This window comes from Rhinolophus hipposideros, assembly GCF_964194185.1.
Source record: "Rhinolophus hipposideros genome assembly, chromosome: 12".
In the NCBI taxonomy this organism is placed as follows: domain Eukaryota; kingdom Metazoa; phylum Chordata; class Mammalia; order Chiroptera; family Rhinolophidae; genus Rhinolophus; species Rhinolophus hipposideros.
The window spans coordinates 47178705-47195986 of NC_138058.1; the positions used below are offsets into that span (position 1 = coordinate 47178705).

Genomic DNA, 17282 nt, shown 5'->3' on the forward strand with positions numbered 1-17282 from the left:
CCCTAGAATAAAGTGAGTAGTTTTCGTCACTGGGTCCTTATTCACTTTGGGGTTCTCAGCCTCGTTAACTATTGACCCATTAGAGAATGAGAAATGTGTGCCCCAGCAAAGGGTTATGGCCCTGGCAGGGGGGTTCGCATTAGTCCAGTGAGATATTACCATTGTTTGATGAAGCAAAACAGCAAAAGCTGGATGGTTATTTCTGAATCATTTTAAATGCTGAAGTTTTCACCCAGATAATCCAAAATTTGCTCTTGAAAAATATTTGCTTCGTGCTATTTATTCTCTTGACCAGGTGAGAAAAGAGAGTCCCAGATTTTAATTATTAACACTCCCTTTACTCCAATTAAGCTACTAGGGTGCCAGGTGTGGAAATGGGCCCAGAGCCTGGTTCCACCAGGTCTGGGTGTTCCATATAGGCACCACGGGACTCTGGGGACAATACACTGTGTCCTCAATTCCCGTCTAACTCCCAAGAAATCACACAGTCCTGATTTTTCATCAGGCACCTGTTCATTCTCTTCTTCTTAAACAACTCACTGCTCTGAGTAAACAAGGAATTATTTCAACGGTACTGATATCCAAATTCACAAAACATCAAGGCAAACCTTTCAAAGTGATTGAAGTTACTGGGCCTGTTTACCTAAAAAGCCACGTTTGGGAAATAGAAGAAACTCTACTCTTACATGTGATAATCTATAAGACATCCTCTGATAATGACCAAAACGCCAGGTCATCCATCTCAAGAAGGAATGAGAAAGTGTGGATACTTCAGAAGCACAGAGAAAAAACTGTATCCTCCATTTACAGGCAAAGGAAAGAACACTGACCGTAGCGCTGCTCAGAAATCTGGGTAAAATTCTTTGCCAATTCCTCCAGGAGCCGGGTGTAGAGGAAGGATGATGGGCTCCGGAATCTGAGCCATCCGAATACCATCCCATCCCCCGCCCCGCCGTGCTCCAGCGCTACTACCCTGACCCTTCAGTAAAATAATACCCACCTGCAGGGTTTCCATGAGGTAAATGAAGTATTGCTGCTGGAGTCAACTGACAGGTTGGTCTTTTCGGTACTGATCTCTCTGCCATGTTTGGCACTGCTGACTCAATTCCCCTTCTAGAAATACTCATGTCCCTTAGCTCCAGGAAACCCCACTCCTGGTTTGCGGCCCCTTGTCTGCCTACTCCACAGTCTTTTAAATGTTACTGCTCCTTGGGGGTTCTATCTTCCACCTTCTCTTCATTTCACTTCACAACAGGATTTACTCATTTATTGAGTAAGTATCCATTTACTGATTATTTAACAAGTAATTATATAATAAGGAATACATGTCCTAAGTGCTTCACAAAGGTTTGAGGTAGGTGATGTGGGATCTGCCGGCAGTTTCTGTGTGGGCCAGGATCGTGTCTCGTGAAGCCGAAGAATGGAAACACGAACCAGGGAGAGGCAAAAAGTTTAAAAAAGAGGATAGTTTATTAGAGGCAGGAGAAGAGGTTGCAGCTCCCAAAAGGGAGGGGGTCCCGAATGGGGGTGCCCACTGGCTAAGGCAAAGCTTTTACTTTTATACCTTCCCTTGCCTGCTTGGGGAAGGGGAGCTGTTTGGAGAAGGGAACTGTTTGAAGAAGGGAATTGGCGCCTTCTAATGAAATTCGTCTACCAGGTTTGTTCTGCTTGCCCATCCTACAGGAATTAGGGAAGTAACTCACTCTTTATCAGATCTGTTCCATTTGTCAGGCACAAAGGAATTTTATGATTAACCTCAAGGCCTTGTTACATTATGTCCTGGAGCAAGGAATGATTTCAAAACCTGAAGTTTTAGAATAGGACTGTCTTTGTTTATTCCAGGCACCTCCCTGTCTACCTAGGGACACGCTAACTCTCCTGTATCAGGTTCAACCCTTTAATTTCCAAACTACCTGTGGGGACAGAGCCAGGAGTGCAGTTTCCAGGCTCTCGGCCTCACATGGAAAGGTGCTGGCTCAGGTAGTAAATGGCCATCAACTGTGATTGGATGGCCATCAGCTGTGGCTAGTTGGCCGTCAGCTGTAACCAGTTAGCCATTGGCCACTAATATAACGGCTGTGGCTATGCTAGCAGCAAATGGGGGCCTAGCAAGAAGATGATGGCTGAGCCAGCAAGCGCAGATTGCAGCTAGCAAATCGGTCGGTTGGCAGAAAAGCAGCAGACAGCAGGTCACACGTTGTGTGAATCCAGCCTCCAGTGAGACTATAGTGGTGTGACTCTCCTACCTATGGCTCCGTGGGTGTTCCTTTTTGGGCTCACCATGTCCTGCGTTCTTATGTGGGAAGCGGGAGCTGAGACCGCACAGGCCGCCCCGCATGACACCACCCTACAGGGTAAGTACTAGTAGTGTTCCTATTTTACTAAGGAGGAAACTGAGGTAAAGGGAGAAGTCACTTGGCCACGGTCATACAGTTAGTAAGTGGTGGTACCAGGATTGGGACCCTATGGCATCTTACCCGTTTGCTGTGCTTTCTTTTTTTCTTTTCATTGGAAGATCTGACAACACCTGGCCCTCATTCCCACATAATCAGCTCAAGCTGAGTTGCAGTTGATCCCCCGTGTTCATCTCAGCCAGCTGAGCTCTCACTGATGTCACCTGCCCGACATCTGTAGGCATTGTCCAGATGTCAACAAATCCCAAAGTTTTCTCTCCAGACCACACATGTTCCTGAGTTCCATGTCCTTATATTCAACTATCTATTGAACTTTTCGATGTCCCATATGGTTAAATGAGTGAATGATTTATTATAAAGTGCCTGGCATATAGGAGGTGCAATAAACAGTACAGTTACTATCATCAAGCACTGAGTGGGTTTACTCAGCGGGCAGTGAGGAGATTTTATTTTGAATTGAGCTGACTGTTTCCAGCAATACCATGCTCGGTAGGGGTGGAGCAAAGCTGACATTTGCGCTCTGGATTCCATCTTAAGTTGGCAAAGCATCCAGGCTCCCTGTTCCCAGCTGCTGTGAACTCACTAACTCCTTAAGATCCCCTACTCCAGGGCTCAGAATTCCCTCCCCCATGCAGGCCCAGGGCCACGCAGACACAGCGCCGGGGCACCTGTGCCTTCCTATGCCGCCTCCTCCCTATACCTCTAACCCACTGGGTTCCTTCACCTCTGAAGGCCTCCATTTTCCTGTTTGTCAACTAAGGGATGTGGAGGGCAAGTAAAAGCCAAAGTGATTGGAAAGGTACAAAAAAATATATAAACTCCCACCTTCTCCAAGAAGGCTTCCTGACTTGTCTGGCTGAAAGCACTCAAGCCTGGAGAGGTTCGTGGCAGAGCCAAGTCCCCTGATGACCAGTGCACTAGAGAGGACAAAGAGGAGAGAGGAGGGTGCCCTGTGCTGGATGTCCCCTGCACGCCCGCCTCCCATTGCGCAGGTAGTCTGAAATCGGGTGGCAGCCAGGAGGACGAAGGTTCAGGCTCCTTGAGTGCAAAGTCATATGCAAGCAGGAGTCATTCCAAGTGCCTCCCCAGCACAAACTCTCTGGGTTGCAAATGATTAACATGCTTAACTACTGCAGAGATAAGTGCTGGTGGGAATTAGGAGTGTGTCGAAAGTCTCTTTCGTGTAAAAGCTCGCTTTCCAGGAGCAAAGAGCCTTCCCTTCTTGACCTTTCTTATTTACGTCTAAACCAACCCTACAGAGTATAATATCTCATCTCTCAATAGGAAGCAGTGAGGACTCATCCCAAGAGGCATTGCATCCTGCAAGACTAGTAAATAAGGCTCCTATTCACACACTCCACTACTAGCAGGTGCAAGAGAACAGCTGGGGTAGTTCTCATAATTAATATAGCGACTGGCACATTTTGGCAAAATTTATCACACTTGTCTAAACATCTCTAGACAATCCATGTCTATTGCCACAAGGAGCCTAGAGAAATCCACTGCCTGATACACCAATTGGATTATACTCATCTTTATAAATTTCCCGCTGAAAACCTCTTTGAAAAAAAGTGTAGGAAAAGTGAAGGACAAAGAGAGAAAGAGACAGCCTCAAATCAATGTGGAGTTGTGGTTAAGTATGAGGACTCTGGAGCGCCAATGCCTGGGTTTGAATCTTGCATCTTCTCTCCCCAGGTGAGTGACCTCACCTCTTTAAGCCTCAGTTTTCCTCTCTGTAAAATGGTCCTAATCTCCTAAATTAGGCTTGTTCTGAACATTAAATGAGATGATCCAGGTAAGCACTTGGCTCAAAGTAAGTGCCTAAAACGTGTGTGGGGAGTGTGTGTGGGTGTGTAAATGATCTTTAGTGATAGACAAGCAGAGAGTCCACACACCACCAGAGAAGTTTAAAACTAGCTCCTAGTTAGTTGACTGACTGCATCTACCACCTCCCAGCCCCCTAAGTCCCCAGTCTCCAATGAGACAAGGCTGCCCTGAGAAGGCACCTGCTTCTAGAACATACCCCAAAGCAATCCATCTAAATTCTGCAAAGCATCAAGTATATATAGTAAAACCAGTCTTAAAACTAAGGAGTCTATAGGAATACATTTAACAAAAGAAATGGCAAGCCTTGTACACTGAAAACTACAAAATATCATTGAAAGAAATTTAAGACCTAAAGAAGAAGAAAGACATCCTGTGTTCATGGATAGAAGACTTCTTGTTAAGCAATACTTCCCAAAATTGAAGCATAGAATCAGTGCAATCCCCATCAAAATCCCAGTAGCAGGCCTCTTGCAGAAATTGACAAGCAGACCCTAAAATTCATATGGACCCAAAACAGCCAAACAATCTTGAAAAAGAACAAAGTTGTAGGACTCACACTTCCCAATTTCAAAATTTACTCCAAAGCTGTACTAATCCAGACAGTGTGGCTCTGGCTTAAGGACAGATATATAGACGAATGAACAGAACTGAGTCCAGAAATAAACCCTGACGTTGATGGTCAATTGATTTGCAAATGGGTTCCAAGACAGTTCAATGGGGAAAGAATAATCTTTTTATTAACACATGTTGCTGGGATAACTGGGGAGTGACAGGCCAAAGAATGGAGTTTGATTCCTTCACACCATATATTAAAAGTAACCAAAAACGGGATCAGAGACCTAAATGTAAGAGCCAAAACTATAAGACTCTTAGAAGAAAGCATAGAAGTACGTCTTTATGACCTTGGGTTAGGCAATGGTTCTTAAATATGACACGAAAAGCACAAGCAATACGAAAAATAAAAATAGATAAACTGGACATCATAACAATGAAAAACTCTTATGCTTCAAAGGGCACCATCAAGAAACTAAAAAGGAAACCCATGGAATGGAAGAAAAGTAATTGCAAATCATCTATCCAGAATATATAAAGAACGCTTATAACTATAAAAAGACAAAAACACCATTTAAATTGGGCAAAAGATTTGAATAGACATTTCTCTAATGAAAATATATATTCATTTCTCCAATGAAAATATAAAAATAAACTATGAGCACGTGAAAAGAGATGCTCAATGTTATTAACCATCAGGGAAATGCAAATCAAAACCACAGTGAGATACCACCTCACACACACTAGAATAACAACTACCATCAAATAAACAGATAATAAGTGTTGGTGAGGATGTAGAGAAATCAGAACACTCATACATTGCTGGTGGGAATATAAAATGGCGCCATGGCTTCGGAAAACAGTTTGGCAATTTCTTAAATACTTAAATATAAATTATAAATATAGATACATATCAGACATATAGCTAGATATTGTGGGACTTCATTTATGTGAAATGTCCAGAATAGGCATATCCATAGAGACAGTAGATTAGCAGTTGCCAGGACCCAGGAGGAGTAAAAGAGGGGGTCTTGGGGGGTAAATGGAGTAACTGCCAGTAGATTTCTTTTGGGGCTGATGAAAATGTTCTGAAATTAGTAGTGAGAGGTGAGTAACTGTGACTACACAAAAACCACTGAATGATACACCTGAAAGGGGTAAATGTTATACTATGTAAATTACATCTCAATAAAACTGTTATTTAAAAACAAAACAAGAACAACCTATGGGGTGTAGGTGCCTTAGTGATGGCAGCCTGAATCCTCTCCATGTGGCCGACATGGTGAGCTGTAGAAAGGGACCCACACTTCTCTTTCCTGGTCTCCTCCCCATTCTTACCACACTCACCTAAATTCTGGCCCATTTATAGCCCCAGTAGCAGCAATAATGACAACAACAACATGACTAATGTCTATTGTGAATTATGTGTCAGCTACTGTTGGACCCGCTACCACACAGATGCAAGGCGTCACCTGGGTCACTGCAGGAAATCTGTGCACAGGTCACAGAGACATTTTCAGTAGCTCAGCATGCACCCCTTACAACAACATGGAGAGTCCCATAGGATCAGCCCCCACCCTCTTTTTGCACCTCAGCTCCCTAACTCTCTCCCTCATTTCACTCCAGCATGCTGGTAGGGTTGCCAGATAAAATACAGGACAGCCAGTTCAATTTTAATTTCAGATAAACAATGAGTAATTCTGTAGGAGAAGTATGTCCCACATATTGTATTATTCATTGTTTATCTGAAATTAAAATTTAACTAGGTATCTTGTCATTTACTGAGTAACCTTTCGCACTGGCCTCCAGGTCACTCCTGAAACACATGAAGCACACTCTCCGCCTGGAGATCTTTGCATTGACTCTTCTCTCTGCTTGAAATTCTCTTCCCCCAGAGAGTCACATGCCTCCCTTTCAAAACTGAGGTTTCTGTCCAAGTAGGACCTCATCTTAAGGGTGTCTCTGAGCGAACTTCTCCCTGGCACTCCGAGGCCCCCTCCCCTTAGCATTCATCACCACCTGACATGTTACATATTTTTAATTGTTAACCGTCTGCCTTCCCTCTCGGTATACTGGAAACTCCCTGAGAGCAGGGCTGCTTTGATTTACTACTATATTCCCAGTGCTTAGAACAGGACCTGGCATGCAGCAGACAATCAGTTAATACCTACTGAGTGAACACAGAAGTGTGGTATGGTGAGCTCATCTGATTTTCAAAAAGTCCCATGAGACAAATACTGCCATCAACCATATTTCATAGATGAGGGATCTGAAAAGCCAAAGAACTCACTCAGAAGCCCCTGCAACCAATGATGGGGCTGGACCCAGACCCCGGCGCCCACACCTGGCCCACGTCTGCACCAGTTCATTGTCACAGGCACAGGGGCAGCTCAGAGCTAAGGTAGCAGATGTTTCTGTCTCCCTCCCATTTTGATTATTTGGGGCTAGAGGAAGGAAGGCGTCACTGACAGACACATCTGAGAGTCTAGTTTTGCCTCAGCCACCTTAATCCCAGAATTTAATTACACTACTTGATTGTGCCTGCACAATTATTGTTCAACATAAAGTGTATCAAATAACCACTTAAGGACCCGTGTCACGGAGAAGTCTGTGTTGGTGTCTGAACTCACTTTTATTTCTTCTTGAACGTCAGGATTGTGGAAATTTAAATCAGGTTGCTCTTTTGTAAACTGATGAAAATAACATTGCTTTCGTACTTCGTCCAAGTGCCAACTGGAATTTCCATATACACTTAACTAGCAAACAGAAAATAGCAAATCAGTTAGTTAGCATTACTCTTGTAATGGCATTGCCCATATAAAAATGATAATTGCCATCCTGGCCCCATGCAGGTTGAGAGCACAAACTCCAAAATCTTCCTTCTAGGGAGAGCACTAGATAAATTAATCCTCTAGCATGCCACCCACTGGCCTAATGTCCCCCAAAACTGGTGTGAGGTATTTATTTGTACAGTAGAAGCTGTTCATGACCACCATAGTAGCAAATTAATGCTTTCAAATGCCGGACAAGGGCAACTTAAGGAGCAGACACTTCTAGCGTATTTTGTTGAATCTTTTGTCCAGGCTCTGGACTCCTGTTTGTGAAGAAAAGCAAATGATGGTCAGTTTGGGAGAAAGACACATTTCATTGGTCTTAGAGTTTGAATCCAGATAAAGTGAATATTTAAACGGTATCCTCAGAAAAGTATTAGAACCATTCACTTAAAAACTCTACCAATCCTCAGGAATAAAAGAAATCTAGCAACTTCAAGTGTTGGTAGCCAGCAGCATTTGACACTGATGTGTTTCCTCTTTCTAGAAATGCTCACAGGACATGACCCTCCTGGTTGACTCTCCTGCATTTCCCACCATTCCTTCTCAGTCTGCTCCAAGGGACCTTAAATGTGAGACTTCCTCAGGGATCCATCTTGGGACATTTGTTCATTTCATGCTAACGAGAACATCTGGACATCATTTAAAAACTGAGGGATTTTGCATACATCTTTTTCTTATTTTTAGTTGGAAGATCTAGTCACCCTGGGTCCACATTGCCATAGTAACACCTGGCTGAACCTAAGTAGTAGCTGCTGCCTTTCGAGGAAACATACCCTCCTCGCCAGCTCACGTCATGGCCCACCTGGATATAAACCAGGATAAGATATTTACAGTATATGTAACCAAGAAAAGATCATATCAAGAATACAAAAAGACGGAGTGGCCAGATGGCTCAGTTGGTTAGAGCGCAAGCTCTTAACAGGGTTGCCGGTTAGATTCCCACATGGGCCAGTGAGCTGCGCCCTCTACAACTAGATTGAAGACAACGAGCCACCACTGAGCTGCCAGAGGGGTGTCCGGATGGCTCAGTTGGTTAGAGCGCGAGCTCTCAACAACAAGGTTGCTGGTTCAATTCCCACATGGGACGGTGGGCTGAGCCCCCGGCAACTAAGATTGAAAACGGTGACTGGACTTGGAGCTGAACTGCTCTCCCCACAACTAGATTGAAGGACAACGACTTGGAGCTGATGGGCCCTGGAGAAACACACTGTTCCCCAATATTCACCAATAATTTTTTTTTTAAAATACAAAAAGAACTCTACAAATCTATTTCAAAGGGACAAGCAATTCAATAAAAAATTGGGGAGAGAGGCCATAAACAAGTGTTTCACAGAAATGGAAGCACAAGTGAATAAATATATGAAAAGATATTCAACATTATTAATCATTAGATAATGATGACATTAATAATTAGATAAATCATAATTAATAATTTTTTAAAATCAATGTAAAATTAAGACTTCAATGTGATACCACTTTATGTTCACTTGGTAAAAACTCGAGTCTGGCAGTTACCTGCAAATAATGGGAACATGTATTTTTTTTATACTGCTAGAGGGGACATAAATTGGCACAGCCACTTTGATAATCAATTTGGCATTATCTTGTAGAGTCAAGCATGCGGTATCCTACACCTAGCAATTTCACGCCTAGACATTTACCTTAAAGGAACTCTTGCACATGTGCCCCAAGAGAAATAGATCAATGAGAATGCTTGCAAGGGCATTGTTAATAACAGTAAAGATTCTGGAAACAGCCCAACTGCCTATCAGCTGAGGAGGGGATAAGTAAATCATAGGCTATTCACATAATGGAATACTATACACAGTGAAAATGTATGAACCACAGGTACCAGAAACTACATGAATTAATATTAAAAACGAGCGAAAAAAGCTACTTACAGAAGACCACATGTAGCATGATGCTTCTCATAAAGTTCAATACAGGAGAAACTAAGTAATAATTTTTAAAAAATGTAGCATGTGTAGTAAAGGCAAAACCAAAGCAAGGATTTGGAAAACTCCAAATCCAAGGTAGTGGTACCTGTAAGAGGAGGCCTGGGGAGGAACAGGGAAGAGCCCAAAGATGGTTTCAGCAGTGTTGGTAACGTTCGAATTCTTAATTTGGGGATGGGTTAATTGATGTTCACTAATTATTATCTTCCCTAGTTTAGACATATATTACGAATATTTTTAAAGAGTTTTATTCAGGTATAATTGAATATAATAAACTGCACATATTTAAAATGTAGTTTGATAAGTTTTGACACATACGACTAAGACACCCAGTTAAATCTGAATTTCAGAGAAACAATGAATAATTATTTACATAAGTTTGGCCCATGCAATATTGTATAGTAAAAAAAATATATGCATGGTTCATCAAAAACTCAGATTTCATTGGGCTTCCTGGAGTTTTACTGGTAAATCCGATAATCCCATACTGTAGGTCATGGCCTCTGTTGTAAAAACAGTGTAAAGAGGGTGGGGATGGGGGCAGGCAGGTTTGTTGGCGTCTCTTTGCCACCAAGAGTGATAAGATAGGAAAAGGCAATTAGGAAATTTAAAGAGGACGGAAGGCGTGTTGATCTGTGGGACTTCAGTAAAATACATAGGAAGAAGGAATGACTTAGTTCAGGTGTCTAATGAACGTGTGTTATCTCCAGAGGCAAAGATTTCAAGGAAAGAGAGAGTAGATGGTTGGGTTTGTTGATGGCTAGGGTTTTACTGGACAGGGGAGGCAAAAAGTCAGAAAGGCGAAAGGGCCTGAAGAGTAGCAAGACACTTATGGAACTAATGGGTCATGAACATAAATTGGACAAAGTGGTCTGTGAGGGAAGGAGGGAAGGAGAGGCTAATAGAGGGAATAGGTTTTAATTTGCTAGGACATATCAGCTCTACAATGAAATAAAAAATCCAAATGACATTCGGAGGTATGGGTATCTTATTTCTATTTCTTTGGAACCGTTTTCTCCTCATAACCTATACCCATTAACATTTTTCCTTAAAAGGACTTTATAAATAACCTGTTTAATTCCTAAAGATCTGACCATTTTTTGCTTTGTAAATCAGGCAAGTTGATTCTTACCCAGTTGTTGGGTGGTATGATTGTGCCATTTTCATGGAGACAGTTCTGCCAGATATAATAATCAGTATATTTCCCTTGTCGGTTCCGACTAAATTGAAACCAATCATGTTTATCACTGGTGTGGTTTGGTATGAAATCGATTATTAATTTTAAACCTAGTGAATGAAAACATTTCAAATGTTAGGAAAAGAATATTACAATAATACATGACAATTAAGGGAAAAAATGCTTTAAGTATTTAGAGAAATGCTTTTCTCAACCCCAGCCCCATTCCACCCACCTTCCATTCAGTTTACCTTTATCATGTATGGCTGCAACCAGATTCTCAAAATCTTTCATTGTTCCAAAAATGGGATCAATATCTCGGAAATTTTCAACACCATGTCGGAAATCTTTAAGAGATGATTTATAAAATGAAGTAATCCAAACAGTTTTTGTATTTAAAGTTGTGATGTAGTCCAGTTTATCTTGAATACCTGAAGACAAAAATTCAAGGTCATGAAAAATATTAAAGTTTTTTGTTTTGTTTTGTTTAAATTAAAAATAAAAGAAATATGCCTAAAATCAAAATATTTATATCAAAACAGAAATATTTGGAATTTCTTTGAATTTGAGTGAAAAATCAAATAGCAAGGTCTGGTTCTACAAACATCATCAAATCAGTCTTTTAGCAATAACCTTTGACCTTTAACATAGATGCAATAACAGTTACAAAATCTCTCCATGACTTGTTCATTTTTTATATTTAAAACCAAGACTACAGTATTGTTCATTTATTCTACACGTGGTTTTCGAGCACCTAATCTAGGCCAGGTGCTGGGCTAAGTGCCAAGATACAAGGAAGAATAACACATGGCTCCTCATGGTCTCACAGTCTAAGCCACACTGTGCGGTGTGGCCGCCAAATGTCACACGTGGCTATTGAGCACTTGCAGGGTGACCAGTCTGAATTGAGATGTGCTGTAAATGTAAAACACACTGGGTTTGGAAGACCCAATATGAAAAGAAAGAATGTAAAATATCTCATTAACGTTTTTATACTGACTGTATGTTGATCTATTGGATAAGTACTAAAAATAATTTCAGCTGATTCTTTTTTACTGTTTTTAATGTGGCTCCCAGAAAATGTACAATTACATATGTGATTCTATTTCCTCCGGACAATGCTGAACCCAAGAATTTACAAAGAAGAGAATTCTAGACTTGGCTGAGAAGAGATACAGGAACGAAACACTTTGTACTTAGAACCTGGTAGGGTAATTAGCAGATAGTGCCTGTTGTTTTGTTTTTTTTTTTTTGCTTCTAGTTCAGAGTCCTAATGTTGACTCAGGAGTTGTCTAATATTCAATCTCTAGTAACTTTCTGTGGGATCCCTGTAGGCTTCCTACAGTCAGAGCCTGTCAGGGTCACACCACAGGCTGAAGGTCACTGAACAAAGTCACCTGGACTTCCTCTATAACAGGCTTCTCATTTTTGTCTGCTTTGAGCCTCAGTTCCCCCATATGGGTGGCTATGAGACCTCACAGAGTGTCAACAGGCAACAGACTTTGATTTAAGTCAGAAAAACAATATGATATATCTTAAGAATGAGCATAAGGTGATAGAAACAATGGGGCTGGACAGACAGAAAGTAAAAGTAAAAAAGGGATTCCAGGCTCACACTGCAGGGGACAGAAGACAATCACCAAACCCAAACTGAAACCTGCAATGGTTTCTTCAAATAATAACAAAATCCCTTCAACCTCAAGGACAAATACCTATTGATTATAGGAAGCAGCCAGTTTCTCAAGAAAAAGTTATGGGAAATGACAAATTTAACAGCTGATTAGAAGCTGCCCTGTTTACAGAAATTTGGGGTATACAGTTGTCCCCCATTTTTCGAAAGTTTGCACTATGCCACTTTGCTTTTTTAGAAGACCTACCATTGATACCTATTTTTGCTAACTGAAAGAAATCCAAAGAGGATTTTCATTTTTAAGAAAAAGGCAAGAAGCACAAATAGCGTTCAGCCTTTTTTCGGCAGTGAGTCCTTACAGGGGCAGCACACACCTGGAGCAGCGAGAGTGGCCCCGCCAGCTCCTTCTCTGGGAACCACACTCAGCATCTCGGCATCAAGCGCCACAGCTGTGAACTGTGTCTGTGAGCATCTGTGCTTTATCTCGATTTATTTTGGGTATCCATTAGCAAGATGTGTCCTGTATACTTATCATATCTTTCCTGCTGTTACTATATGTCAGTGTAACTTTAGGTTGTATGTCTTATTTGGTATGATTCAGTAGGTTATTTTGGTTAAATTTTGCTCAAAAATTTTTCCCTATAAATCTATGGTAATTGCTTACTCTCTTTATGCCATTTCAGCTTGCAAAAGGTTTCATAGGAACATTCTACGTCCACATAGCTGGGGAAACATGTACCTATAAGGTGATTGCAAAGGGAGAACCAGAAAGTAGGGAATGTATCTTTGGGTTTAGGGATTTTATCTCTGTGGACAAAAAAGGGTTTCTATGGAAAGTAATCTCACAGGGTGATCTGATCACAAATTCCTAAGTGGGGTGGTCATGGTGAGCAGTCATGACCTGGGCATCTAACTTCTTTACTTAAAAGACTTATCTTTGCCTTAAGTAAGCCCTGTCCATTGCTTCTGTGCATTTAGGTTAATACACCTCTGAAATATCCTTTCAGAATGTAAATTAGTACAGCTACTATGGAAAACGTATGGAGGTTCCTCAAAAAATTGAGAATAGAATTACCATACTACCCAGCAATCCCTCTTCTGGCTATCTACCCCCAAAATTTGAAAACATTTATTCATAAAGATGTATGTTTCCCTATGTTCATTGCAGCAGTATTCACGGTGGCCAAGACATGGAAAGAACTGAAGTGTCCTTTGATAGATGATTGGATAAAGAAGTTGTGGTACATACACACAGTGGAATATTACTTGGCCATAAGAAAAGATGAAATACTGCCATTTGCGACAACATGGATGGATCTTGAAAATATGCTAAGTGAAATAAGTCAGATGGAAAAAATCAAGAACCATATGATTTCACTCATATGTGGGATATAAAACTGAAAGAAACAAACGAACAAGATAAACAAACAAAAATTCATAGACAGACAATAGTATAGTGATTACTAGAGGGAAAGCAGTTGGGGGGCAGAGGTAAAAGAGGGTTAAGGGGGTCAAGTATATGGTGACGGAAGGAGATTTGACTGGGTGGTGAACACACAATGCAATATACAAATGATGTATTATAGAATTGTACGCTTGAAACCAATATAATATTATTAACCAATGTCACCCCAGTAAATTTAATAAAATTAAAAAATATATTAAAATAAAATTTTAAAAAACGCCCCCTTTCAGAGCCCTCCTTCTAAAGCCTTCTAAAGCAAGAGAGCACACATTCTCAACTATCCTATAATCTGATTCCCATCCTGCTTTCTCCTATCTCCATGTAATCTTCCTTACATTCCCTCCTTCACCTCCAATGCATAAAATAAACTGCAAACAGGTATTCTCAAAAGCATTTATCTCAGTCTGTTGCAATCTTGCTTCCAGGTGTATCCTCTGTTTGGCTCAAATTTTTATGAAAATTCTCTACAGGTTTGGATGTTCTCACGTCAACAGCTCTTTTACATCTAAGCATTATTTTTGCTAAACACTGACTGCGTAAAAGGCAGCAGGTGCTAGGGCTTTTGGGGGTGGAAGGGAAGTCACCCAGCTTCTTTCCACAGTATTATCAGAGGGTGCTATAAACACAGTCCAAAGGCAGCACAAGAGCACTTTGTTAGGAAGGATTCTCAGGAGAGAAAAAACATGAATGCAGGAAATGGGTTTGACTACACCTTGAAGGACAGATAGTCATCAATTAGTAAAGGTGCAGGAAGATTTTTTAAAAGAGAAGAACTGATAAGAGCATGTAAAAGAAAAGCTTTTTATTAGTTATTAAGGAAAATTGGAATTCTATTTGTCACATGTTAAAGTTAGATTAAGCTCATTCCTACTTCCCACGCTTTATGAAAATAACCATTGTGCTTTATTTTCTTTAAACCAAGTATCACTATCAAAACTTCCCTTGTTAGTTTGTTTCTTATCACTGTCCTTCACGAGGGTGATCATATCAAGTGATTTGCCCAGGACACTTCCAGTTTATGCCTGCTGTCTGGCAGCATTTTACTCTTAAAAGTGTCCTGGTTTGAGCAATAAATTATAAGGACATCCTACACATAACTCACTAGGAGATTATTAGTGTAACTTTAAAACAAATAATTTTTACTTCTACTTTTTTTTTTTAAATAATATGGGTATTGTTTTAAATAATCCTTAATTCAAGTAACGACCAGGTAATGACTGTTATGCCTTTCATTCCTTTTCTTCATTTCTCAGGATTTAAACTTCAAAGACTCAGCATACACCTTTTAAAGACGTGACTTAATTTTTTTTCTAAAATATTATTTGATCTTTATTCACTAATAAGAAACTCTCAGCCAAACTGCCCAACTAGCCACTACATATACTGGCAAAGCAATTTTAAATTGTCGCTCTGAGATAATCAGCTACAAAGTGCACAGAAGCAAGAAACTTTCAAGAAGAAATCTGCTGCACCTAACAAGCTAGAATTGATGACCAACTAAGCATGTGTACTTGGTGGGTAGGAAATTAAACAACTCGTTGGGGCCTTAAAGATATCCAAGTAGTCTTTCCTCACCTGGGAAGCATTTCTGGGTTCTGCTAAGTGGCTTTTAGAAGTATCATAAACAAAGTGTGACCAGCCATCCAGGAACGTGCTTACCGCATAATCCAGGCATCATTCAGTTTCCAGGGCAGAGAAAACCACAAACCCACCTCATCCCGGCCCCGCCCTAAACGCTCTCCCCTAGGCACCTTTTAGATCTCCGTTCCCATCCTCGTTGCTGTCCTTGAAAGATCTTGGGTAGATCTGGTACATGGGTCCCGCCTGCCACCAGTCAAGGCACTTTGGAGAGATGGCAATGATGGCTATGGTGGCCCCAGTGAGCACAAGTACAGAAGCCACAGTGAGCCAGAAGAGGATCTCGCGGGGCAGTCGGTAGCGGGCCTGACCCGAGAAGTGGAACAGCACCTCCTTGGGCATCCCTGCGTAGGGCTGGATGTCCCTCCAACTGGGCTCCTCAGGACCAAGGATGCAGGTACAATACTGCGGGCTGTTGTCTGCGCTGTCAGGACCCAGGTCCTTCTCCAGGATGTCTTCATTTTGGACAAAGCCATTGTTTGTCAGGCCTCCCTTCATTTTCATTCCAATGCAGTCTCTCTTGCTTTTCTCCTCAGCCATGTCTCACTGTCTTATTCCCAGGGAGTTCCTTTCTGCAATAAGAACGGTGGAAAGGTGGATTGCCGAAATGCTTGGTAATGTTAATGAGGTTTGTGTGGTTTATAAATAAACCTGGCTGGACAAAGTCCAGCCAAGGAAGAAAGGGTAAAGGTACAGGATTTAAAAAAAAAAACAACAACACACATACACACAACTCTCTTTCCACCTGTGAGGCTGATGGAGGTAGAGTAGCAACACCGAGGTGTTCAGACCTGGGCTGGGACAGACCTGGATAGAGGAGGAGAAATAGGCAGAAGCAGCAGGGTCCCACTGCAATTGAAGATGTTACTTAACTGAGTACAACAATGTCCATAGCAGCGCTATTCACAATCGTCAAAATGTAGAGACAAGCCAAGTGTCCATTGACAGATGAATGGACAAAGTGTGATATAAGCACATAATGGAATATTTTTTCAGCCTTAAAAGCAAAGGAAATTCTGATGCATGCTACAACAGGGTTGAACCTTGAAAACATTATGCTAAGTGAAATAAGCCAGACACAAAAGGACATATTGTATGATTCCACTTATTGTGAGGCGCCTAGACAAATTCAGAGAGACAGAGTGGAAGGGTGGCTACCAAGGGTTGTGAGGAGGGGAGTAATGGGGATTTATTGTTTAATGAATACAGAGTTTTCATTTGGGATAATGAAAAAATTCTGGTGATGGATAGTGGTATTGGTAGTACAACAATGTAAATGTACGTAATACCACTGAATTTTACATTTTAAAGTAGTAAAAATGATAAATTTTATGTATATTTTACCACAATAAAAAAGCTTTTCTTTTTAGCTAGGTATGAGAAAAAGAAATGAATACTGAATTTTGTAAGGGACAAACAGGTTTTCATTTTTTGCTTTGAAGCTCTTTTTTCTTCTTACAAATCCAAGAGGAAGAGGGTCTGGAGACAGGAAACAATACCACTTTGTTGCTGAAGCTAATTTTATTTTATCTCAGTTCAAGCCAATCCTATAAATATCCATTTGTATGGATATTTATACAGTTCAACCTCAGGTACCTTCAGTCTTGTTTCCTAGTTTCAGAAAAGGAAATCACAGCCCAGTCTCGGAAGCACTTTCAGAAGGGGAGCAGGGGTAGAGTGGGAAGGATCTTATGTTTTGCAAGTTCAAGTGCTTTACTATCGGTAAATGATTCTTCACACAAGCACTAAAAAGTTGTTTAATCATTGACAAGTATAAAATATGCAACCCT

General features: G+C 41.0%; 1 protein-coding gene across 3 annotated transcripts in view; it reads right to left on the minus strand.

Annotated features, from left to right (window-relative positions):
- SLC3A1 (solute carrier family 3 member 1) overlaps positions 1–17282 on the minus strand; it is a 38998-nt gene that overhangs the window by 14022 nt on the left and 7694 nt on the right. The window contains exons 1-4 of one of the 3 annotated variants that reach the window (XM_081069249.1): positions 15606–17282; positions 11011–11190; positions 10715–10869; positions 7424–7549 (exon numbers count right to left, since the gene is read on the minus strand). In XM_081069249.1, coding sequence (XP_080925375.1) covers positions 7424–7549; positions 10715–10869; positions 11011–11190; positions 15606–16032 — 888 coding nt within the window. In that variant the 5' untranslated portion in view covers positions 16033–17282. The remainder of the gene's footprint in view (positions 1–7423; positions 7550–10714; positions 10870–11010; positions 11191–15605) is intronic. The other 2 variants (XM_081069250.1, XM_081069251.1) reach the window with 2 other exon arrangements.